The sequence below is a fragment of the Brassica napus genome, chromosome A8 (assembly GCF_020379485.1).
Source record: "Brassica napus cultivar Da-Ae chromosome A8, Da-Ae, whole genome shotgun sequence".
Taxonomy (NCBI): Eukaryota; Viridiplantae; Streptophyta; class Magnoliopsida; order Brassicales; family Brassicaceae; genus Brassica; species Brassica napus.
In genome coordinates, this window is record NC_063441.1 from 12,701,787 (window position 1) to 12,726,785 (window position 24,999).

Sequence of the window (24,999 nt, forward strand, 5' to 3'; positions counted from 1 at the left end):
ACTTTTTTAAAAAATTTATGATTTTTTTATTTTTCTCCATTTTAATTTGATCTTATTTATTTTTTTTAATTTTTTGTAATTTTTTATTTAATTTTTATATATTTATTTATTTTTCTCATTTTTTAATTTGTGAGTTTTTTGTTAAATTTTTCGATTTTTATTAATTTTTTTGTTTATTTTATTAATTAAATAATTATTTTTTGAAAAAAAAAAACTGTTTTAAACCTGTTCAACCGGTCATTTTTCTTGTTTGGAGGTTTTTTATGATAAAAATGTCACTTTGAAGGTTAAAAGTGCTAGCGAAAAAACTTCAAGGTTTAAAATGCTAGTAAGTGACACTTTCAAGGTTTTTTATGCGATTTTCCCATTGAGAAAATAATGTACTACTAGCTGAAACTTTTAGAAGGAAGATGACAAAAGTTGAAAAATATCTGATGCTCTGTTTCATTAGTGTATATTATACGAACATTTGTATTTGTTTTGAATCATATAAGGTATTTGCATTTTGTAAAGTTTATACATTTTTGTGCTTCAATTATTTCGGATGAGTTCTTAACTAGATCGATATCTATAAGACTAGGTCATAATGTCATATAATAGTTTTTATTAGTGATTGTATTACTAACCATATTCATACATGTATAATGCAGGTTTTTTATAAATTTCAATAACTTAGATAGTGTGATTAGAAACAGAACAACAAACAATATATGTAAAAGTCAACAGAGGATTTATTGATGTTTTATTACATTAGTATTGATAGGAAGTGAAAAAAAAAAGCCGCAAATCTTTAGTTGTGGTTTAAGTAGCGAGTACGTTAAAGTATATAGGTAATTTTAGAAAGGTACATATAGTAACGATTATGGGCACATGAAACCTCGAGGCATCGGGCGACCACAAGCCCTACAAATGATAAAGATATTGCGAGAAGGAGTGGAATATCTTTGACTTTGTGGTTGCACCAAACCACATAGGCATGCAGCTACTTCAGCATCAGATAGATCTCGGATGAGAGAGCAGCATGGTTGTGCCCTTCCAAAGTCCAGGAAGTTACCAAAACGTCTTATGGTATTTGAACATGCCCTTAATTGGCTGGCATTTCTGGGACAAGTTGGGGGTGGTGGTGGTTGGGAGTTTGGGGGAGGAGACGGAGGAGTCTGCGGTGGGGGCGGTGGTGGTTGGAAATTTAGAGGAGGAGAAGGAAGTGGTGGTGTGTTTGGAGGACTCACTGGTGGAGTCTGTGGTGGTGTGGTTGGCGGAGTTTGGGGTGGACTTTGTGGCGGCGTCTGTGGTGGTGTAATTGGAAGAGGCACTGAGGGTGGTTGGGAGTTTGGGGGAGAAGACGGAGGAGTCTGCGGTGGGGGCGGTGGTGGTTGGAAATTTAGAGGAGGAGAAGGAAGTGGTGGTGTGTTTGGAGGACTCACTGGTGGAGTCTGTGGTGGTGTGGTTGGCGGAGTTTGGGGTGGACTTTGTGGCGGCGTCTGTGGTGGTGTAATTGGAAGAGGCACTGAGGGTGGTTGGGAGTTTGGGGGAGAAGACGGAGGAGTCTGCGGTGGGGGCGGTGGTGGTTGGAAATTTAGAGGAGGAGAAGGAAGTGGTGGTGTGTTTGGAGGACTCACTGGTGGAGTCTGTGGTGGTGTGGTTGGCGGAGTTTGGGGTGGACTTTGTGGCGGCGTCTGTGGTGGTGTAATTGGAAGAGGCACTGAGGGTGGTTGGGAGTTTGGGGGAGAAGACGGAGGAGTCTGTGGTGGGGGCGGTGGTGGTTGGAAATTTAGAGGAGGAGAAGGAAGTGGTGGTGTGTTTGGAGGACTCACTGGTGGAGTCTGTGGTGGTGTGGTTGGCGGAGTTTGGGGTGGACTTTGTGGCGGCGTCTGTGGTGGTGTAATTGGAAGAGGCACTGAGGGTGGTTGGGAGTTTGGGGGAGAAGACGGAGGAGTCTGTGGTGGGGGCGGTGGTGGTTGGAAATTTAGAGGAGGAGAAGGAAGTGGTGGTGTGTTTGGAGGACTCACTGGTGGAGTCTGTGGTGGTGTGGTTGGCGGAGTTTGGGGTGGACTTTGTGGCGGCGTCTGTGGTGGTGTAATTGGAAGAGGCACTGAGGGTGGTTGGGAGTTTGGGGGAGAAGACGGAGGAGTCTGTGGTGGGGGCGGTGGTGGTTGGAAATTTAGAGGAGGAGAAGGAAGTGGTGGTGTGTTTGGAGGACTCACTGGTGGAGTCTGTGGTGGTGTGGTTGGCGGAGTTTGGGGTGGACTTTGTGGCGGCGTCTGTGGTGGTGTAATTGGAGGAGGCACTGAGGGTGTAATTGGAAGAGGCACTGATGGAATCTGTGGTGGTAAGATTGATGGAGATTTAGGTGAAAAAATTGGAGAATGCACTGGCGGAGTCCGTGATGGTGGAACTGAAGGACGCACTGGTAGAATCTCCTCCGTAGGCGTTGGCGTGATGTTTGATGGAGGAAGCTGGGGTGATATGGTTGGAGTGATTGGAGGACTTACTGATGGAGTCTGTGGTGGTGGAGTTGGAGAAGTTTGCGGTGGTGTGGTTGCTGATGGATTGTTTGGTGGAAACGCTGGGGGTAGGTTGCTAGGTGGTGTCTGCGGTGGGGGAGCCACTGGTGTTATTGGTGAAGTCTGAGGGGTTGGCGGTGGGGTGTTTGGTGGAGGTGGTGATAATATTGGACAAACACATGGTGGACACACCAATAATGGTGGAGGTGGTGATGAAGGCCGTTGTAGTGGTGGAGGTGGAGGCAGCCGGGGACTAGGCCGGCCTTGGGCTTTGGTTTGGCCGATGAAGAGGATGCTGATTAATGCAAGAACAAAAACTAAAGTGTTTGTTACACCTTTTGGGGCCATTTTGCTCTTAAACGATCTTTGTTCTGTACGTACTTTGGTGAATTGAAGTGTAGTGAGGCCGTGGGTATTTATAGTAGTTTTTTCTGGAGATTTAATAGGTTTAATTTGCCACTTGTTCTACAGCCAAACCCTCTTCTTGTGGTTAGGACTCATAGGTGCTCATAGGTGGTTTCACTTCAAGTCACTAATTGTTTTTTCACATGACAATGTACTATCATCACTTTGTGATAATGTTAACATTCTGTTCGACGATCTCAGATTCCAGGATCGAGGTTTATACTAGTATGCAACCTTGTTCTAATTTCATTGATTGATATGTAGGGTATATTGTAAGTAAAATGATAAGTTTTTTTTATATAAACTGTAGACCCTTGGTAAGAAGTGACGATTTCGAGTGGAGCACCCATAATTCCCAAAATCAACTGACTTGTTTTTGGTGTTTTCTTTGCTGATTCTAATGATATTCTTCCGAAAACATGATACATACATGGGAGATAGAATTGATCACTATTGAAGATTTGAAGGTATATTATTCAAAATTTATAACAAAATTATAATTCATTTACAAATTTGTGGGTTATGTAGCTTGATTAAATGGGCCGTCACCTTCTAATTCCTTCTACCAAACCTTTTGTATAGCTTACTCTAAGGGAATGGGAACTCCCAAAGGTAGGTTGTCAGAAGTTTCTGAATTTAGGCTTCATATTGGAGATATTTGAATGTAGTAGTTACTACGAATTACTTGTTACATTAGTATCAATATAAATACTTTATATAAATTGAGAGATGTAAACTATAAATATAAAGTTAATTATATATATGTTTGGTTATTTTTGGATATTCATTCGGGTTCGGATATCCAATCTCTCCTAATTCAATACTCGTTCGGATATTTTGCTACTTCGGTTCGGATTTCGGTTCGGGTTTTTCGGATCGGGTTTGGATGCCACTTCGGATATCGGGTAAAGTGCCCACCCCTGGCAGGAGGTTTGGGTTTGATTCCCGGAGAAGGCGAATTATGTGAATTAATAGAGAAACGACTTATAAGATATTTGCAGTATGGCGCAAGGATTACCATCAAAAGTGGATCTGATAAAACGATTCAAATGATGCAGTCAGATATGAATCTTCATAAGGTAGGTAGAATTATCAGCTGTAGAATCATCTCTAATATTTCTCCGAGTTTGTAATAGGATAATATATCCAGCGTTAATAGATATATACCACTTTAATTTTCCTGTTTTGATTCCTATCCAATTATTTGGTTCCAAAATTTCAAGCAAAACTTATATAACCTAGAATCGGAAGCGGAAACGCGGAAACGAAACCTTAAAAATAGGATTTAAAAAAACTAAGAAGTGGTACGTGTTAAAAGCGTATATTCATATATATATGCAAAATTCTCTAAGATAGTCATTTTTACGTTTTTGTCACAAAAATAGGTCTCAATGAAAAAATGACCAAAATAAGTTTTATTAAAAGGTAGAAGTATATTTTTACACTAGAGTTAACTAATTTAAACTTAGGATTTAGAGTTAAGGGTTGGGGTTTTGGGGATAAGGTTTCAATTTTTTTTTTAAAAAAAAATAAATATTAAAAATTTCTAAATAAAAATGGGCTATTTTGGTCATTTTCTTTTTTGAAGTCTATTTTCTGACCTATATATATATATTAAATATAAGAAAAAAATTACTAGAAACATATGATTCAAATTAAAAGAAAAAAATTATTCATTTATATGAATTTTAAATGACTTTTTATTATAACTGAGATATTCTTTCTATTTTAGTATTATTAAATTTCAAATTTTACACAAAACATAAGAACATGATTTTTTATTTGTTATTTATTTATGAAATTGTTTTCTTTAAATGAAAAATGATTCGAAAACAGAATCGTATGCCTCCAACGTATTTTTAAATAAAATATTTTTGAAATATTTTGAAACCAAAATTCTGCAAGCTTTCATGAAGTTTTGATTTTGATTCGAATTCTGAATCCGGAAGCGGAGGTTTAAAGAAGTTACCATGTAACATAGAGAAAAACTAATAAAATACTACTAATACATATCCCATATATATTAACTGAAGATCATTTAGAAAGTTATAATCTTAAGTTTGTACTAATTAAAAAGAGATTTTGCTTAGGTGTCACTTAATTAGAATGATAATATAGCTTACATGGCAGCTTAAGAATCAATTATAAAAAATGTTGGTCAAAATTTAATTATTAGGAAACATTATATTAACCCAAAATCAAAATATAAGAAGCATGTATTATTTTCTTAAATAAAAGCTACGGAATTACCTAATATGATTAACATATATAAGGCAATTAATAACTATGAATATTAAAGATTTGATAACACTTTTTGCATCATTGTTTTGTTTAATTTTATATTATTAAACAAAATTAAATAATCACATTAACCATATAATTAAAAATTAGTTTTTTTTCTTATATGTTATATTTCGAATTTTTTAAAATGATTTTAATTACAAAAAATAAAGAAACCTTATATGTTATATTTTAAATTTTTTTAACGACTTTAAATTACAAAAATGAGAAAATCTTATATGTTATATTTTTCTTATATGTTAGATATTTTTTTATGTTATATTTTGTTTTTTTTTAAACGACTTTAAATTACAAAAATGTAAGTTTTTCTTAAGCATGCGACTAAAAGCATTAAAATATGACATATATCAATTCGATGGTTGATATGAAACTTTTCAAAACCATATGGAAGATAAATGTCAAAATAATTCAGCTGTAGAAACAGTACTGTTCATTTTTTTCAAGAATGTGTTCGGTGGAAAGAAAAAGGTTTTTGTGTCATAATTTGTTTAATGTCCAATCTCCTCAACCCATGATATATTAATTATAGTTTAGTTCAACAATTTTTAATAAAAATTGATCCGGTCCATCGGAAAGAAATTATATAATAACAACAAAAAATATTGTATATATATAAATAAAATGATTAAATATATAAAAGTTTATCGATAATATATATAAATAAACTTACCATGCACAAGGCGTAAATCTTATCCTAGTATACTACTGAAACAACGCAAGGGGCCATAGACCACATGCTTAAAAGTTCGAGTTATCTCTTTTTATAATTCTAATCTATAGTAAAGTTCTCATTATGTTAGCTAAATATTTTTAAACTAGATTCAAATTCGTATCTTTATAATATTTTTGCGTCTTGATTGAAAGTCTTTTCTCACAAAATAATCCCGTTATTGTAGCCGTAGTCAAGGAGGTGTTCGTACATCGCTAAAAAAATAATGAAGTACGTGTTAGTACTAGAGCCAGGCTTGACCTTTTAAAGTTCGAAGCAGTGAAAAAAATGGCATCTCATATATTAAAGCTGATTGGAACTAGGTCTGAGACATATTATCCAAGATATGGATTCGATCCGAGATCCGTTTTGGACTCCTTCCGAAAATAAGATATCTGGAGCGTCCGGATCCGAATCCGAATTGTAAAATCTTAGATCCGTCCAAGCCGAATCCAGATCCGGATATTTTAATTTTCACGTTCAGATATCCAGATCCATATTTTTTAAAATACATTAAAATTTTAAATTCATTAATATTAATATTTTATATATTAATATTTATACATAAATTAATTTTATAATATGATATTATAATTTTTATAATATTATACACACATATATATCTATATATATATATATAGATCTTGTATAAATATTTAATTTATGTATTATTTTTTAAAAAATAACATTTAAAAAAAATATTTTTTAATTATTTTTACAGGATCCAGATACCCGTGGATAATAGAATGCCAAGACAGATATCCGAAATTTAGATATCCAGAAACCACGAATCCGAATCCGGATATAATATCTACGGATCCGGATCTTGGTACCCTAAATTTCATGGATATCCAGATCCGTCCCATGACGGGCCTGACTGGTTCAACCGCAGCGGTTGCGGTTGCGGTTGCGGGAGTTTGCGGATGCGGGTGGTTGCAGTTTCTGGCGGTTTTAAGAGATTAGTACGACTGGTTCTGCGGTTAGAAATTGGTGCGTTTGCGGGATACTTATGACTGGTTAACTACCAAATGCAGCAACAATTAAATAATAAATTAACAATATTTACATTTTATACAATTATAAAAATATCAAAAATAATAATATTATAATAAATATAAAATTTATATTTAGAAAGTTATAGTTTAAATTTTTTAAAAATATAGAAAATATTTTTATTTTAAAATTTTATAATATTAATTAAAATTTAATTGATATATTTTAGCATTTTTATAATTTCAATTTAATTTTTTTATTGAATTTTTTTATTTTTGTATTTATATTGTTTTGGAAAAAAAATAATTTTTTTTTATCCTCCCGCAAACGCCCGCAACCGCAAACGCTAGCTGGAACCAGCTTTTGAATTTATGAGGTTCAGAGCGATTTGGAGCGATTTGGAGCGGTTTAGAGCGGTTTGAGCGGTTTGAGCGATTGTTGCAAAACGCCAGCAACCGCTACCAACCGCAAAAGCTGCGTTTGCGGGTGATAGCGGGAAAACCAGTCATAGAACATATGACTTATCCAATTAAACAGATTACTAAACCACTAAACCAATAACCTTTTTTTTATATAAAATTGACCCCCAAAAAATAAACCCCAAAATATTATTTAATCTTTCCGGTCCAAAACCCCATATATGCTTTGCCTCCTTCTATTCAGAACCGGGTCTCGTTTGTACAATACGTCAATGTTCCTTCTTCAAAATTAACATCAAATTGACGGTCATGTTCCTGTTTAGTCATGCTTCCGTCCCGAAGCCATAAAATAAAGTTATGAGCAAAATCTCGATATGAAGAGAAGAAGAATTACTAATTCGGATTGGTAAACCTTTACTGTAGTGTTAAGTTTCTTTTTTTTTTTTAATTTTGTCTACATTTCTTTTTGATAATTTAGCTTTCAATATTATTTATTGCATTGTTATAATTTATCCTATATACATCAAATATAACTAAATTTTTTTTCTATTTTTTTTGTATACTAGAAGGTGTTTAGATCTTCTGCCCAAATAATCTTCCAGACCAAAACCAGCCAGCACCAATACCATATCTATATTATTAAAACTGAAGTACACATTAGAGTTGTTTGGAAACAAGTATAGCAATTTAAATCAAATTGTTTGGAAACATGAATAAAGCATGAACCAAATCGAAATGAATGGAATTACAATTTTGGTTCTTGGCCCGTTTGTCTCCTAAACCAACTGGTTTAGTTAACCATACAATTTTGAAAAACACGCTCATAAAATAGAAATTTTAGATATGGACACAATAATTAGCTAACTAACATGTCTATGTAAAAATCGCAAGGTTAATAGCAAGAATCTCTCGTGCAATCTTAGCAACAGATCTTAGCAACAGAATATTACCTAATTATTTCATCCTAAACTTTCTTCTCACGTTTTTTGTTCTCCAAGGTAGATATTTTTTGGCTCTCTTATCTCATGATTTCCTTAAAACTTGTCGGATGCCTTCATAATTATTTACAATAATCTGCACGAACAAATAAAATAATATTTATCTTATTAAAATATAAGTACTTTTGAAAATTATTTAGAAGCATAAATAACATTTTTAAAAATATATATAATATTGTTTGGAATAGCAGTATATTAAAAAAAGTATTAATGGGCTTATGTGAATTCTATTATATTACGAGAAACTATATATTTAGACTATCTTTAAAATATACGAAAATGGTCTAATCTAATAACCTAAAACATCTTTTGTCTAAAATAAATTTTATATACATATTTTAAATCAAAAATTGATTCAAAAATATACATATATTCAAAAATTGATTTTTACTAAAATGTTTTCCAACAACCATTATCAAAAAAATGTTTTCAATATATATAAGAAAAATATAATACAAAGCTCAATTTCAAACACCATCTTAAATAATGGTTTTTATATTTCACATTAAGTTTTAAAAGTATAATTTATATGATTATTTATGTGATGATATATTTAAAATATTATTAATTATATGATTACTTATATGATGATATGTATAAAATACGATTAATTATATGAGGATACATATATGATATATAATAGTGACTAGGGATGGGTGTTACGATACTCATTCGGTTCGGTCGGGTCTCTTTGGATTTCAGATTTTTGGGGTCAAAGACTTTAGTCCCATTTGGATAATTCTAAATTTTGATTCGGGTTCGGTTTGAATCTTTGCAGATTAGGTTCAGATTCAGATAACTCATTTAAATGATTTTTAAAATTTTAAAATTCATTATATACTTTAAATTTCTCAAAATCTATAAATAAAATAATATATTACATATAAATTTGAATAACACCTGTCAGGATACCTAAACTTAACATATAAATTGGTTTGGTTTAAATATTTAGATAGAGAATTAATTATTATTTTAAGTATTTTTAGTATTTTGAGTATACTTTAACGATTTTAGATGTTTACTTTTGACAATTTATATATATTTTCAAGTATTTAAACCAACTTAAAAGTATCTTTTATATTCTGGATGTTTTTATATACATTAAATCTATAAACAATTAATATATATAAGTATATAAATCTATTTCGGATATATTCGGATACCCGAAATATTTTAGTTTGGATCAGATTCGGTTTCAGTTCTCTAAATACTAAAATTTTGAATAATTCAGATATTTAATCAATTTCGGTTCAGATTTGATACTACTTTTTTAGATCGGGATCGGATCGGTTTTTTGGATTCAGGTTTTTTGCACAATCCTAATAGTGACATGAAAAACAAACAGTAACATATTTTTGAAAAATACACCCGCGCGGGCGCGCGGGTCAAAGTCTAGTTACCAGTTATGGCATAAAACATCCCTCTCAGTTCGAATCGAACATGGGTGACAGTAGTTGCAGCCACAACCGTTTACCACTAGAAATAGCTCATCCTGGTAAAAATTTAAGAAATTTAGCTATCACATCTATATCATATCATCATTTGATGTCCAAAAAAAAAATCATATCATCATTTTAATGGTTAAATAAATTTTCCGAGATCTGTTATCTTAGCCGATCCGACTTATTCCAAAAAAATTAAATATCTAGGATAGTCAAATTAAAATCTTGGATTCAACAAATCCAGATAGTAGAAAATTTGGAAGTGGATATCCAAATCAAAATAATATATTTTGTAGTACGTATAAAGTTTGAAACAAATCTAATAATAATAAAAACTAATAGCAATTTTAAAAACCTACAATAATTTCAACATGAAATTCCATTTAGCTGCCATAATATATTCTAAGCCCCCATGTATTTGCCAAAATATAATTTCAACATGACAATCATTAATAATTATCCACTATACATTATTTGAAAAGTGATTTTAACATGTTCTCAGTAAAAAAATGACATGTCACTAAGAAAATATGACATAGCTTTAGTTATTTATGACATGCCATCACTTAATTATGATATATATAATTTATTTTATAAATGTCTAATTTTTTGGCAAGATTTTTTTAAATAAGGTAATAACTAATAACTTCTACATCAAAACCATGAATGCAATTTTTCTGTAAAACATTTATTTTTGTCAAAAATTTTGAAATATAGTAACAATTATTTTTTATTTATATTTCTATATATATATATATAGAAGCAACATTATTTGTAAGTGTGTCTTACAAATATAAAACTAAAACAATATTTAATAACATTTGTTATTTTATTTTCTCCACGTCAATAAAATTAAGATAGAAAAATATTAATATTCAAATTTAAATCAAATATTTTTAAATTAAAATAAAATATATTTAAATTTTTTAGTTCTGTGCACAGCGCAGAAAAACTTCTAGTATACTAATATCTAATCTACTACGAGATGTCAACTTTCTTATAGCGCTTAAGGGGACTTCGACGAAAAGTTCTTTCATACCATTAAATTTAGTTGCCAAACTTTCCTTTGGAACGCTAAAGTTGCAACCTAGGCAAGCTACAAGTGTGATTATATGTAAATAGCTTGGTTAATTTTGAGAAATTTTCTCATTTATTCGTAGTTACAACAAAAATAAGTTTGCAACTTTTAGTTAATTTTATGTATCTTCTATAGGATTATAAGACTAATACAAAAAGAGAAAAATATGAAACCAAATCTCATAGATATTTACTTCAATCATGTTTTTCTTATTTATTATATTTTTATCAATTTGAAATTTTCACAATTCCGCTATTCCATAAGAGATTTAGTGATGATTGGATTTTATGTTTGTTTTAATACTTGAGATATTTATTTTTTTATAGAATTTTGGGTATAGTTACAAAAACTTTCATAATCTTGTAGATATCTATGGTATTTTGAGAGTTGTATTTTATGGAAAAAAAATTACAAATAATCTAGGTCTCAATAATATTATATTTTAATATAATTATATGATTAAATAAATAAATGATTCAGATAAAAATATTTAAAATAAATTTATAGTTCATAAACTAATAAAACTGGATTTAGCTAAGTATATAAAAACCCTTAAACTAAAGAACATATAATCTAAAATTTTAATATACTTAGCCTTTGTTAGGGACCTCTTAGTAATATTCTATGGTAAACAACCAAAACTTCTAAACACTATAAATATACCCTCTCCATTGATACACGTAACTCACACTCCTTAGTCCTAGCATTTCACAATATGGCTTCAAAGAATATGACGAGAATTATACCTCTTTACCTCACCCTCGTCTTATTCGGCTTTGCCTCGGCTCAACCTCCATTGGGCCAACCTCCGGTGTGTCCTCTTACTTTGCTCCAGATCCGGGGTTGCATCAGAATTCTTCGCATTGGGGTTATCCTCAACACCAGAAATGTTGGGCCATGTTGTACTGTCCTAGATCAGCTCGATCCTCCTCGGGCGTCTGTATGTGCCTGCGATGCCGCTAGTATCAATCTTGGCATACTTGGCATCACTGTGAATCTGAGAGTTAATCAGCTCCTTAGGCTCTGTCGTGTGCCAACAACACCTGATTTCAGATGCAGCTTAATATAAGTACAGAATTTGCAGCATCTTATATAAATTAAGAATCACACTAAAATAAGCAGGCACGTTCCGTAATATCGGTCCAAGGTGCAACTGCGTCTTACAAGTATTGTCTTTTATCTTTTGTCTGAAATAAAGTAAAACTTGAATAGTATATTCCACTGTTTGGTTCTTCCATTACTACATTTTCCAAGTAAAATTCGCAATATTCAATCCTGAGTGAGTATTTATCATAATCACAGGAAACAGGCTAATTATACTATTCAAAATTTTATAAATTACAATATCTAATATGAAATTAACTGTAATAAGGGGACGTTTATGTTTTAAGCAAAAAAATAAATGAACTGTAATAGTTTTTTTTTTAAACTCTTCAGCTGGATCAACAACTTCGGTAGACTTTGTAAAATCTTTAATTGGCCTTCATCAAATGTTCTTTGCCAAACCTCTTATAGATGACTAGATGAGGTTTAAAATATCTCTTCAGTTTATATGTTTGGAAAAATGCAAGCATGCTCCATGTAGGACCAAATCTTAAATCAAATCTTAAATAAGCACATCTCGATGTGAGATATTCGAGCGCCAGATCGGACCGATTGTAATTTTTAATCCAAGACACAAGTAGTCCCTGGATAGTCCACCAGTCTTCAAGATCTGAAGAATCATCAGCCGGCTTCGAGATGGTCCCGTCAAGAAACCCAAACTTTTTACGTGTTTTCAACGCCGTTTTCATTCCATATGCCCACTCATCGTAATTGGTTTCTTTCAGAAACGGATGTGAGATCACGACACCAGGCTTGTCAGCCGAAGTGAGATCGTAAGGTGAGATGGTTCTTCTCACTTCGGTCGTTCCTGCTGTTCCCCAGTAGTCATGGTCGGGTTCGGGTTTGACATGATCAATTTCAAATTTTTCAGAAAAAAATGTATAAGGCTCTGATACCATATAGAAAATCAGAGTCTATGGAAATTTTTGTATATTATTAATTGCATACGTGCTTTACATATATACGACTCAGACTCAGATAATCTAGGAGTATCTACAACTATCTAATACTCTGTTACAACAACGTTCCTGAAATATAGAAACTTACACAACTTCTTATCCACTCCGTTGGTTACCGCCAAACTTCAAACTCCAATACATTCTACTGGGTGTTATGGTTACATTTATGCATGTTAAAGGGGTTGTTATCTTCCTCAAGTATTTAGAGAGTTATGACCTTGTTTGTAATAACTCTTTATATAAGGATGTATAGGCAAATTAACTAAACTTGTATTAGGTCAACTATGTATAAAAGGCAAACGCCTATGACGATATGAAATAAGAAAACTCTTTATACCAAGCTAGAGTTTTGTCATGGTATCAGAGCTATAACCTAAAATTTTAGGTCTTCGATTCTTGATCTGTTTCTATCTTCATTCCTTTCATCTAGTGTTCTTGATCTCTCTATCAAGATACTCTTCGAGCCACGACTATGACTGGAGAAGATTCTAGTGGAACCAAGGATGGTTCGACTCTCACGTCCACGCCTCGAACACAAACTAGGCGAAGGATTACTCCTTATGATCTATCGTCAAGCGATAACCCTGGATCTATCATCTCTCAACCACAGCTTCGAGGATCGAATTATGATGAATGGTCCTTGAACATTCGACTTGCTTTACGGGCAAGGAAAAAGTTTGGCTTTGCAGATGGTAGTATTCCCAAGCCTGATGATGACTCGGATGATATTGATGATTGGTGGGCAAATAATGCCATGGTTGTCTCGTGGATTAAACTCACCATAGCTCCAGATCTGAGCAGTTTGTTATCACATCATGAGGTTGCTCATGATCTATGGATGCATATTCAGAAGCGTTTTTCGGTGAGAAACGGACAGCGAGTACAGAGAATTAAGACTGAACTTGCAAACTGTCACCAGAAGGGTTCAGCCGTAGAAGCGTACTATGGAAAGTTGACGAAACTTTGGACGAGTTTGGCTGATTTTCAAAGGGCAAAAACCGCAGAAGAAATTGCTAAGGAACGTGAAGAAGATAAACTTCATCAGTTCTTGATGGGACTTGACGAGAATCTGTTCAGTGCTGTGAAATCCTCTCTGCTCTCGCGTGATCCATTGCCTTCACTGGATGAGGCCTATCAGGTTGTCGTGCAAGATGAGGAATCAAAACGTGGAAGTCGCATGACAGAAGAACGTCCTGAAGCTGCGAGTTTCGCAATGCAGACTGCACCATCAGCTTCTCGCCCACGTCATCAAGTTGAACTCAAAGATCCTTCGGCGCTGTGTACTTTGTCTGGGAGAACTGGACATCTGGCGCAAAACTGTTTTCGCAAGATTGGATATCCAACCTGGTGGGGAAGTCGATATCGTGAGCCACCTCAAACCACACAACCCGATCGCAGGACATCTTCTGGTTCTTCGCATTCTGTTCCTTCGCAATCTGCACCTCAAAACTCATTATCAACACGTCGTCCAGAACAAGCACGAGCGAATCAGATGCTTGCAACGGCTCCGGTTTCATCAGCAATGACTGCCATCACTGATGCTGATCGTGTGGGCTTCACAGGGCTGAATGATCAACAATGGAGGACGCTTGTTCACATGCTTAACGAGCGTAATTCTGGTGGTTATGATCACTTATCAGGTATGTACTTTTCTGGATCTTGGATTATCGATTCTGGAGCCTCGAATCACATGACTGGGACTCTCGAGTTTCTTACGGATATCTGTGATATGGCTCCCATGCGTATAAAACTCCCTGATGGTCGATTTACTACTACAAATCGACAAGGAAAAGTTTTTCTTGGTTCTCAGCTACAGATGATTAACGTTTTCCTTGTTGAAGGATTGGATTGTCACCTTATTTCTGTTTCTCAGCTAGCTAAAGATAATGGCTGTATCGTCCAGATGTCTGATAGAATTTGTGTTGTTCAGGACCGCATCACTCAAACCCTGATTGGAGCGGGTAAGAAGCTCAATGGATTGTATTTCTTTTGTGGAGTGGCTGTTGCAGCGGTGACACAAGTCCAGACCATACCGGCAATGGAAGTGTGGCATCGCAGGTTTGGACATCCAGCTTCTACCGCAATGGAGATGATGCGTTTTCCCAATTCTACTAGTAATTTGTCTTTTGATTCGAAGTCTTGCGATATTTGTATTCGAGCAAAACAATCCAGAGATCCTTTTCCTATAAGCATTAATAAAACTACTGAGGTTTTTGAGTTAGTTCATTGTGATCTATGGGGTCCTTACCGGACACAAGCTTTATGTGGATCACGCTACTTCCTCACTATTGTTGATGATTTTTCACGAGCTTTATGGATCTATTTGTTACCGGATAAATCAAAAACGATGACTACTCTCAAAAACTTCATCGCATTTGTTGAAAGACAATTCGAACGTAAGGTAAAGATTCTTCGTAGCGACAATGGTACTGAGTTTGTTGCCTTACGAGACTTCTTTAAAGACAAAGGGATTGTCCACGAAACTTCTTGCGTTGGCACGCCACAGAAAAATGGTAGGGCTGAGCGGAAACATAGACATATTCTGAATGTCTCGAGAGCACTTCGGTTTCAAGCAAACCTTCCTGTTGAATTTTGGGGATATTGTGTACTTGCAGCGTGCTATTTGATTAATCGCACACCAACGGCTATTCTCAAAGGAAAATCACCGTACGAGCTTCTGTATTCGCGACCTCCTCCACTCGAGCATCTGCGAGTCTTTGGCAGTTTATGTTATGTTCATAATCAGAGACATGGAGGGGACAAATTTGCTCCTCGTGGTACTCGTTCTGCTTTCATTGGATATCCATTTGGACAGAAAGGCTGGCTTGTGTATGATCTTGATTCTGGCAGGATCTCTACATCTCGTGATGTGATTTTCAAGGAAAATGAGTTCCCATTTGCAAATCAAATCACGGATAAGTCTTCTTCTACGCCATCTCCGTTGACATCACAACCAACTAGTTTCGAGGATGATCATCCCCTGCTTGATTGTTCCACTTCTGGTTCTTCTGTTCCAGTTGAGTCGTTGCCGGTCCCTATCTCTCCTGCAATAACTCCATCTACACTGGTTCCTCCATCTGAACCCCACAACAGTAATGATCTCTCCTGTACACCTAGATCAAAATCTCCATCACAACCTGAGCAAGATAATTCACCTTTGTCTTCTCCCGAGTCCTTGCAGACGCCAACAGTGGCTGCAGACATATCCTCTGATTCATCGTCACCTCAGAACATCGATGCGCCAGAACTTGGCAGAGGCCATCGGAATAAAATTCCGTCTACACGTCTACATGACTATGTTATACATACGACTCTTGCTGGATCAGACAGTGACTTCACTGAGTCGTCTTGGTACCCGATTGATGATTATATTGATTCTTCTCGTTTTTCTCCAGCTCATCAGGCTTTTCTTGCCGCTATTACATCTGGTGAGATCCCTAAGTCTTATGCTGAAGCCTTTACTGATGAGAGATGGCGTGGAGCAGTTGGAAACGAGATTGATGCCTTGGAAGAAAGAGGTACTTGGACGGTGGTGACGTTACCAGCTGGTAAGAAAGCATTAGGCTGCAAGTGGGTTTTCACTATTAAATATCGCGCTGATGGGACTATTGAACGATATAAGGCGCGACTGGTTGTTCTCGGAAATAATCAGACAGAAGGTATAGATTACGAAGAAACTTTCGCACCTGTGTGCAAGATGGTCACTGTCCGATCTTTCCTACAAGTTGCCGCCTCACGTGATTGGGAAATCCATCAAATGGACGTCCATAACGCGTTCTTACATGGGGATTTGGATGAAGAAGTGTACATCAAATTCCCACCCGGGTTTCGAACTCCTGATACGACACAAGTATGTCGTCTACATAAGTCTCTTTATGGGCTTCGTCAGGCACCTCGATGTTGGTTCGCTAAGCTCTCTGAATCTCTGAAAACGTATGGTTTCATTCAGGATGTCTCAGATTACTCGTTATTCACGTTTGTCGAGGGTGAGATCCGACTTCATGTTCTCGTCTATGTGGATGATTTACTCATCTCTGGGAGCTCTCCTGCAGCAATACAAGCATTTAAAGAATATTTAAGCTCATGTTTTCATATGAAGGATCTTGGTCATCTGAAATATTTTTTGGGAATTCTCGAAACCCGACTGGGATTTATCTATGTCAACGTAAGTATGTACTTGACATCATCGCAGATTCTGGTCTACTTGGCGCCAAACCAGCTTCTCATCCTATCGAACAGAATCATCAGCTGGGGAAGTCGGAAGCAGACCTCTTACCAAATCCATCAGAATACCGGCGACTGGTTGGTCGACTGATATATCTTGGAGTAACTCGTCCCGACCTCTCATATGCCATTCACTGTCTATCGCAATTTATGCATAAACCGACTACTGAGCATTGGGATGCTGCACTACGTGTTGTACGATATCTGAAAGGCAATCCGGGGCAGGGTATCTTGCTACGTTCTGACTCTGATCTTCGTTTGTCGGCTTGGTGTGATTCTGATTGGGCAGCTTGTTCTTCTAGCCGTCGGTCTCTTACTGCTTGGTTTATTCAGCTTGGTAGCTCTCCGGTGTCTTAGAAAACACGCAAACAGGATCGTGTCTCGCGGTCATCAGCAGAAGCTGAATATCGCGTTATGGCAGATACAGTAAGTGAGATTATATGGCTACGTGCTCTGTTAGACACTCTTGGAGTGGATTGTTCTGCGTCGGTTACACTTCATTGCGACAGTATGTCAGCTATCTATTTGAGCAAGAACCCAGTTTTTCATGAGCAAACAAAGCATATTGGCAAGGAGTGTCACTTTATACGTGATGAGATACTACGAGGAGTGATAACTCCTAAACGTGTTTCGACAACTACTCAACTTGCAGACATCCTTACAAAAGCTCTAGGACGCAAGGAGTTCGAAGCTTTTCTCTCCAAGTTGGGTGTTTGTGATCTACACACTCCAACTTGAGGGGGGTATTGAGAGAGTTATGACCTTGTTTGTAATAACTCTTTATATAAGGATGTATAGGCAAATTAACTAAACTTGTATTAGGTCAACTATGTATAAAAGGCAAACGCCTATGACGATATGAAATAAGAAAACTCTTTATACCAAGCTAGAGTTTTGTCATCAAGGTTACGTATACGATCTTCCTTTTTCTAATGCTCTTCAACCTTGGCCCTCATACGTTTTCCTACAAACACCTGGAATCATTGCTTTCTTCGGTAGCTGGTTTTTGATGTTTGTAATGCTTGTGAATGAAAACAGTTTTACCACTCCTGTGAAGATGATCTCGGATTCCACTGCGAAGACCAAACTGGAAAAGCAAGAGATTATCTAAAAAGAATGTCTTAATCTTTTTCAATGTATGTCCTTGTTTGTGTGGGATTTTCTCTCTCGTCTTCCTTACTTTACTTGTTTGTGTCCCTACTTAAATAAATTAAGCGAGTGTGTTTATTGTTTTTGTTTAAATCTGGGAACCAATTTGTCGGGAATTATCTTTAACATTTTTCCCAAAAAAAAAAAATTGCTGGGAATTTCATTTTCGTGTCAGATAAGTTATCTTTTTCACTGCAAAGTTTTTGACGAAAGCAGTCTCGAACTCTCAAACTTACAGCGACTAATTTCAGTTAACTCGATTTTTGTTCATTAAGTACGTCTACATGTATAATGTTTTCAGTTGACTTTTAAAATTTGACGTTAGAGAATGCTTAAATTAAATCCTAAGCACATGTTAAAGGCTGTACAGTAAGCAACTAAACCTACAAAAAAGTCTATAGATTCGAACCCTCAGCTCCCAAACTAATTACTCAATACTCCTCTCCTAACACACAGAACTTGTCCCAAGTGTTATAACCAACCTACATTAATCTTAATTCTTAATTATTTAACCAGAGCGGTACAGAATGAAAGAGACAGAGACAAAGAAGAGAAGGAGAAAAGACTAGGCCTGGGCATTCGGGGTCCCAAACGGGTTTCGGTTTTATCCAATCGGATTTTGGTTTTTCGGGTTTATCAAAATCAGCCCCACTCGGATTATATGAAAGTTCGGTTCAGGACCGGTTTGGGTCGGGGTTAGTAAATTTTCAAAGAACCGGTACAACCCAATATACTCTCGGGTTCAGATCCCAATCGGTTTTTCGGTTTAAAAGTACCTGATTTTTACCTATTTTATGACCAAAACATGAGTAAAATCGGTTCTTCAGTTTTAAAATATCTGATTTGTATCTATTTTGTAACCAAAAATTAAATAAAATCGATTCAAAAATAAGGAACATCAACCGTGATCATTCAAAATCAAACGAAAAAAAAAATTTACTGATAAAAAGAAAACCAAATAAGTAAAAGCATAAAATGAAAACCAAGTTCTCATGAAATGAGAAACATTGTTTAACGAAAACAAAATCAAAATCTAAATACTTCAAGATTCAACGGCCATCTTCAACCATCAACATTCATGTAATAGTACCACCAACCTTCATGCAATAGAACCACCAACCTTCATGTAATAGATAAGTATTTTAGATGTTCAATATTTCATAGTGTATTTTGGATACATATTAGGAATTGAGATCATGTTTGGTACAAGATCTTTTCGAGGTTTTGAATATTTCGGGTTTTATCGGATATCCATTTAGATTCGGGTTCGGTTCAGATAATACCCATAACCCAAAATACCACAAAACAAGATCCATTCGGTATTTACGTCGGGTTCGGATCGGTTCGGATTCATTTTTATCGGATCGGATTCGGTTCGGATTTTCGGGATCGGTTTATTTGCCCAGCCCTAGAAAAGACTTTACAGAGACACCAAAAGTATATAACAAAAGTATGTTTCCATGTCGAGAGACGTTTCTTCTATGTAAAAACAACTCCAATGTCGTCCTGATGTAAATCTTCTCTTAAGAAGACTTCAATGCAAGAAACGAAATAATTAATCAAGAGCTTATGTTCTTGTTTCGGATTCTCTACTAAAAGACTACAAGGGACAGATTGTGTTTAGCTGGTTACAAGATCTTGTAGGGTGAGTATGTTACCTGGAAATGAAGCTTAGAAGGTTTCTTTTTAAGCAGAATCAGCTAGCTGCTCTTCTGTGAACTCACCGAAGATGTTGGGACAATCATACCAAGTCCTGCGTCCTCGTGCTTCCCAGTAACCTCCTGTGTACTTGAAAGTTTCACTTTCTCCTTGTTTCTCGAACCATCTCGGTCTCCACCCGCTTTCCTGAAGTTGCCGTGACTGCCAAGAAAAAAAAGAACCTAGAGATCTTAAAACATGACTCAATATTAGTTCACTGACCAGTGCAATGTTAAGGTGACGTACCATTCTTTGCCTTCTTTCTAACCGTTGTTTCTCTAAGTTTGCCTTCTCATATTCACCATTCTCTAGATGCCGTTGATCTGGTCTGAGCCTAGAGTCCGTGGGAGGAAGCATCTCCTAAATACATTATCAAGATTAGACATACCATGTCTAGACCAAACATGAGTCCATATAAAATATTAGTTCATTTCAACATACCTCCAAACCAGGTGTTAACTCGTTCATGGTAATGGCAAATGAGGTTAAGTTGTATCTAGTTACATTAGGCGGTGGTTTGGTCCTTCTCCATAGTAACAAGGCATTTGATGCGGGATCACTGACTTTCGTCTTGCTGACTCCATCACCAGCAACATAGTAAAGGCTATCATCCCATTTACCAAACACCATTGCAGCTTTCTTGCCAGACACGTCTTCTACATAACCATTTACCTATACAATGTATATATGATCATGTGTTTATTTCAAGTATTACATATACAGAACATATCGCTGTGACTCACCTGATGAGGATTCCTCTCAAGAATGGATTGCTCCTTAAACTTGAGGGTACAAGAATATTGGCGGTTCCCACGGATTTGCATCACACCATGATGATCACAGTAGAGTTTACCTAGTATGATATTGTATATAGTTGATGTTACCTAAGAACAAAGATCAGTATAAAGTTACTTCATAGCAAAACCAAAATCCACAAAAATGATTCGAGGGTTTATAGCTTTATATATACCTTGCTCCATTGAAATACTTCTCCATCATCAAACTCAAGAGTCAAAACTCCTACAGGTTCAACTTGAATAGATCTCCCCCAAAACTTTGACTTGAGGTTAGTGTCAGCCCAGAACTTCCACCCTTTACCTTCACAGTGGCAGGCGATAACTGTTGGATGGTGGCTGACCTATTACAAACGAATCATACCCCCCATTGTCTTGAGAAATATTCTGATATTTATGTTCATCACAATGAGTTGAAATAAATACCTTTTCAGAGAAGAAACGAATCCCCTTTTCAGGAAAGTCAGCTTCATAGGTTTCTCCAAGCAAAGGGTTGAATGGCTTACAGTGACGGCCTTCAGTGGAAGCATATCCAGAGACAGCAAAAGCCGCAACGTTTAAAGCTCTTAAGAGACCGTTCCCCTAATAATCCAACAGGAAAAATGTCAGTTTAAGATATAAGAGTATGTAGTGTAGCAATAAAAGTACTTACAGATTTTCCATGTTCATATGCTCGGTCAAGAAGATACGAGTACTCCAAGTCCTCAAAGCACTTTTGAAGGGACGATATTGGTTCATTGAAATACACAGGGAGGCAAACTCGGGTGAGATCTTTTCCAACGTTGTCTTTGATCATAGACCAAAGACTGACACCTTTCTCTTTTTCAGCTGGATCAGGAAGTTTTGTTCTTCTCTTTATATCAGTGTATCCATTGGATCCAGAACCAACATTAGGTTCATTAAAGTACTCCTTTGTGTCATGGAAGGAAGGCTCATCTTCCTCGGACACATCCTCAAACTCTTGTTTATCATCAGATGAAGCAGTTGTGCTGCATTCTACAAACCAAATAATGTCAAGCAAACACACAAAGGAAGTCTATGCCTTAAACAACACAGAGGGACGGCATTTACTTCATATGCTTGCATAACTAGAACTCAAAGCAAAGCAAAGCAAAAATGGAGCAGAGAAGGAAGAAGGATCAAACATTAGACTATGTACCACTATATTTTCCACGTCCTAGGCTTGAAAATCCATGCTTAGTTAATTGGTAGCCATTGTCATCGTTCCCTGATGCTTCAGCTTCAAGATTAGCTGTCTGTACAAAAGAAAACACTCATCATTCAGTTGCCAACAGCACACGATACATTTCACACCACATAACATATTCAAGAAATGGATAAAGACAACTAGAAAGCACTATGAGATCAAATAAACACACACACAAGAAAAAGGATGACAGAGACAACAAACTAAGTTTACCTCTAGCTGTCTCAATGCGTCAAACAAATTGGTCCGTTCTTCATGTAGAAGTTTGACTTGTTCATACATTTCAGAAAACTCTGAGAGCATGATCTGCTCGCACTCTTTTACAAGATTATCGTTTATTCCCTCTTCGTGCAACCGTTTCTTTAGTCTCTCGGTTGATATGGACAAATCCATTGGTGAGGTGAAGGAGAAATCACCATTAAGTGACCGGAGAGGGAAAATGCATTTTGTAGATGCTAAAGCTTGTAACCAAGCTGCTCTATCACTTATAGAATCAGTCCTCAGATGAAGAGTCTTAGTAGCTGTGAATATATAGAACTTTCTATCTTCAGACTTGCTTTCTCTGAAAGAAGAAACCTGCTGGAGATAAACATAGAAAGATAGACATCTAATTACAACATCAAGTAATAAACTTAATAAAAAAAAAGGTTGAGACCTCAAATTTAAAACACACAAGAAATCAGTTTTTTTTTCTATCTAAAGCAGGTAAGCCCTACAGATTCAAAAGAATATGATGAACTTATACAAAAAGTTTGAAGTTGCAGATTTGGAACTAGGAACAAATCAAGCTGGGCCCATGAAGATATTACTTTAGACACGTTAGATCTATACAGGTTGAAAAAGACAAAAGTTTATTATCTGTAAACAAAGACCATCTTTAACATTGTCAAGCAACAAGCATGTCAAAACAGGTATTATTATAATTGGCAAGACCCCACCCTCCATTATCTTCAACCGACTAAGTTTTTACTAACCAAAACATGTCTAAAATTAAATCTAAAGGGAAAAATATCTAAAATTGAACAAATAGCAGAATAATACATATAAGCCCATCACAGTGAAATGATCTATAGTTAAGCCTTCTTAGTCAAGGAGAATTTTAAAGTAAAAGATGGCAGTATCGTAGCCAACAAGACAAATCAAATCAAAGCACATGCAAGGCAAAGAAACCAAAGAACAAATTGTGAAAAGTGTCCAAAATTCAATAGACTTGTTTTAGTTATGCAAATGATAAAAAGTCCATAGTTCTAGTGAATACAATTGACATATATGATTTTTGGCTTTTTCCCCAAAAGAAAAAAAAAAGGCAAAATAACTAATGAGAATCCAAAACTTTATTGACGGATGGCAAATGGGTTAATTTTGAAACCAATAGGGAAAAGAAGTTACAAAACTGAACCTAACACATACAAACACTAATAAGTAACGGATTTGAAAGGAAGAAAGAATAAAAAACAATGTGACCATTGAACAAAACCCTAAAGATACAATACCAGATTGTAGCAACCAACAAAAGTGTATAAATTTGTGAAAACCAAACAAGCACCTGCTGATGTGACCCCCTTGAGATTAACAGCAAGTTAAAAGCTGGCAAAAATTAAGACCAAAGAGATTAACAGTAATGCAGAAGCAAAATCAGATGTATTAAAAAGGTAAAAGACATATAAGGACACCAGTCAAGATGAAGATGTACTGATAAAAGATCATAGGACTATTGTAAGAAGAAGAAAAATCACATATTAGGGTTTCTCATTTCATCAAAGAACTCAATGAACAATTCTATTAACCTCTGGTTCTTTCCTCTAACTACGAGTGATAAAAAGGCGTCTCCTTTCCCCAGAAATTCACAATCTGATTTGATGTAATCAAACACTTTATTGATCCTAATAAAGAACATAAATGAAATAATAAATCACAGTGCACAAAAAAAAAAAAAATAAATAAATCACCAAAACCTTTTGAAAATCAAGAATCAAATCAAGAACCTTGAGATGAACAATGCCGACGGTTTTCTTTGGTTTCCGGCGACCACTGGAACTATCCATCCTCGAGAGACGACCGGCGGAGACATCTCCAATGAGCCTCACATCTTCCGAAGAAGAGAGAAGATTCAAGTTCTCCGGTCGCCGGATCTTGGAGTAAGACAAGATTCCGTTGCGGAGGAGGAACCATCTAGATCTCCATCCTTTGCCGAAGTTGGTCCACTTGTGTAAGATCCCAGCCACCGACTCCGATCCAACCGATGTCACTTTCCTCCGGTTGGATCCACCGGCTAACGACGTCGCCGGTAGACTCCTCGACCTAGTAAAATTCGTCACCGGCGGCCTGTTATTATCATCAATCCCATGTGGACTCTCCAGAGTGATGCAGCAGAGAGGATGCAGCTCCTTCACCCGCATTGTTTTTCTCTCTCTCTCTCTCTGCGATCACTCCGAAAGGTTTAAAGCTTTTAATCTCCGATCACAAAACTCCGACGCACATTCATCGTCTAGATCGAGCATGCAGATTTGAAGAAGAAGAAGACGACGAAGAATAAAGAACCTGAAGCTCTGAAACTGAGATTTCTCAGACAAGAGAATCAGAGAGAGAGAAAGGTTGTTGCTTTAATGTGAGACTGCGTAAGCTTCAACGCAATTGTAAAGGCCTTATGTAGAGCATATGTATATAGGTCTGTGTATATATCATTTGTGTATGTATGTTTATGTATATATATGATGATGATGAATCAGAGAAAGAGGTTGGGAGCGAAGTTGGACAATTTAAGACAATGGCTTTAGATTGTAATTTCGGAATGTGGTGGAGGGTATGAAGGTAAAATAAAGTTTGGATTAGATTTTAGTCCTTAATTAGATCCTCTTACAAAAGGTCCAGAACATTAGTTCGATTTTAAGCAGTCAAGCACACTGTCAGTTACAGACATTTTGGTTTAAGTTAATTTACATTTTTATCGTATTTTAAACAGTATATTACCAACCTAAGTATCATCGAGGACGTACATGAGTATCTTATGGCCAT

The 24,999-nt window shown here is 35.8% G+C and overlaps 3 protein-coding genes across 12 annotated transcripts; 1 reads left to right on the top strand and 2 right to left on the bottom strand.

The window, feature by feature from the left end:
• Positions 1 to 152: 152 nt before the first annotated feature.
• Positions 153 to 4,426, bottom strand: LOC125577374 (proline-rich extensin-like protein EPR1). Its single transcript, XM_048738808.1, has one exon. It carries the CDS (start codon positions 2,850 to 2,852, stop codon positions 861 to 863), a length of 1,992 nt encoding a protein of 663 aa, XP_048594765.1. The 5' UTR covers positions 2,853 to 4,426; the 3' UTR covers positions 153 to 860.
• A 3,638-nt stretch (positions 4,427 to 8,064) lies between these two features.
• Positions 8,065 to 24,699, bottom strand: LOC125575011 (oxysterol-binding protein-related protein 2A-like). 10 transcript variants are annotated; one of them, XR_007315798.1, is made up of 12 exons: positions 23,940 to 24,699; positions 22,198 to 22,560; positions 21,937 to 22,033; positions 21,430 to 21,773; positions 21,204 to 21,359; positions 20,954 to 21,121; positions 20,727 to 20,867; positions 20,425 to 20,655; positions 20,230 to 20,343; positions 19,944 to 20,145; positions 11,596 to 11,892; positions 8,065 to 8,405 (listed from the first exon to the last, which is right to left on the bottom strand). XR_007315798.1 is itself a non-coding variant. In XM_048738813.1 (11 exons), exons 1-10 carry the CDS (start codon positions 24,381 to 24,383, stop codon positions 19,972 to 19,974), a joined length of 2,232 nt encoding a protein of 743 aa, XP_048594770.1. In that variant the 5' UTR covers positions 24,384 to 24,699; the 3' UTR covers positions 11,325 to 11,892; positions 19,944 to 19,971. The 10 variants fall into 10 exon arrangements, 8 of the variants coding, with proteins under 8 accessions (XP_048594770.1, XP_048594768.1, XP_048594767.1 ...); XR_007315799.1 differs by lacking the exons at positions 8,065 to 8,405; positions 11,596 to 11,892 and adding exons at positions 12,867 to 13,129; positions 17,899 to 18,223; XM_048738813.1 differs by lacking the exon at positions 8,065 to 8,405 and having other exon boundaries at positions 11,325 to 11,892.
• On the top strand, positions 11,565 to 11,918 carry LOC125576930 (putative lipid-binding protein AIR1). Its single transcript, XM_048737475.1, has one exon. The coding sequence runs from the start codon at positions 11,565 to 11,567 to the stop codon at positions 11,916 to 11,918; it is 354 nt and encodes a 117-aa protein (XP_048593432.1).
• Positions 24,700 to 24,999: the final 300 nt, after the last annotated feature.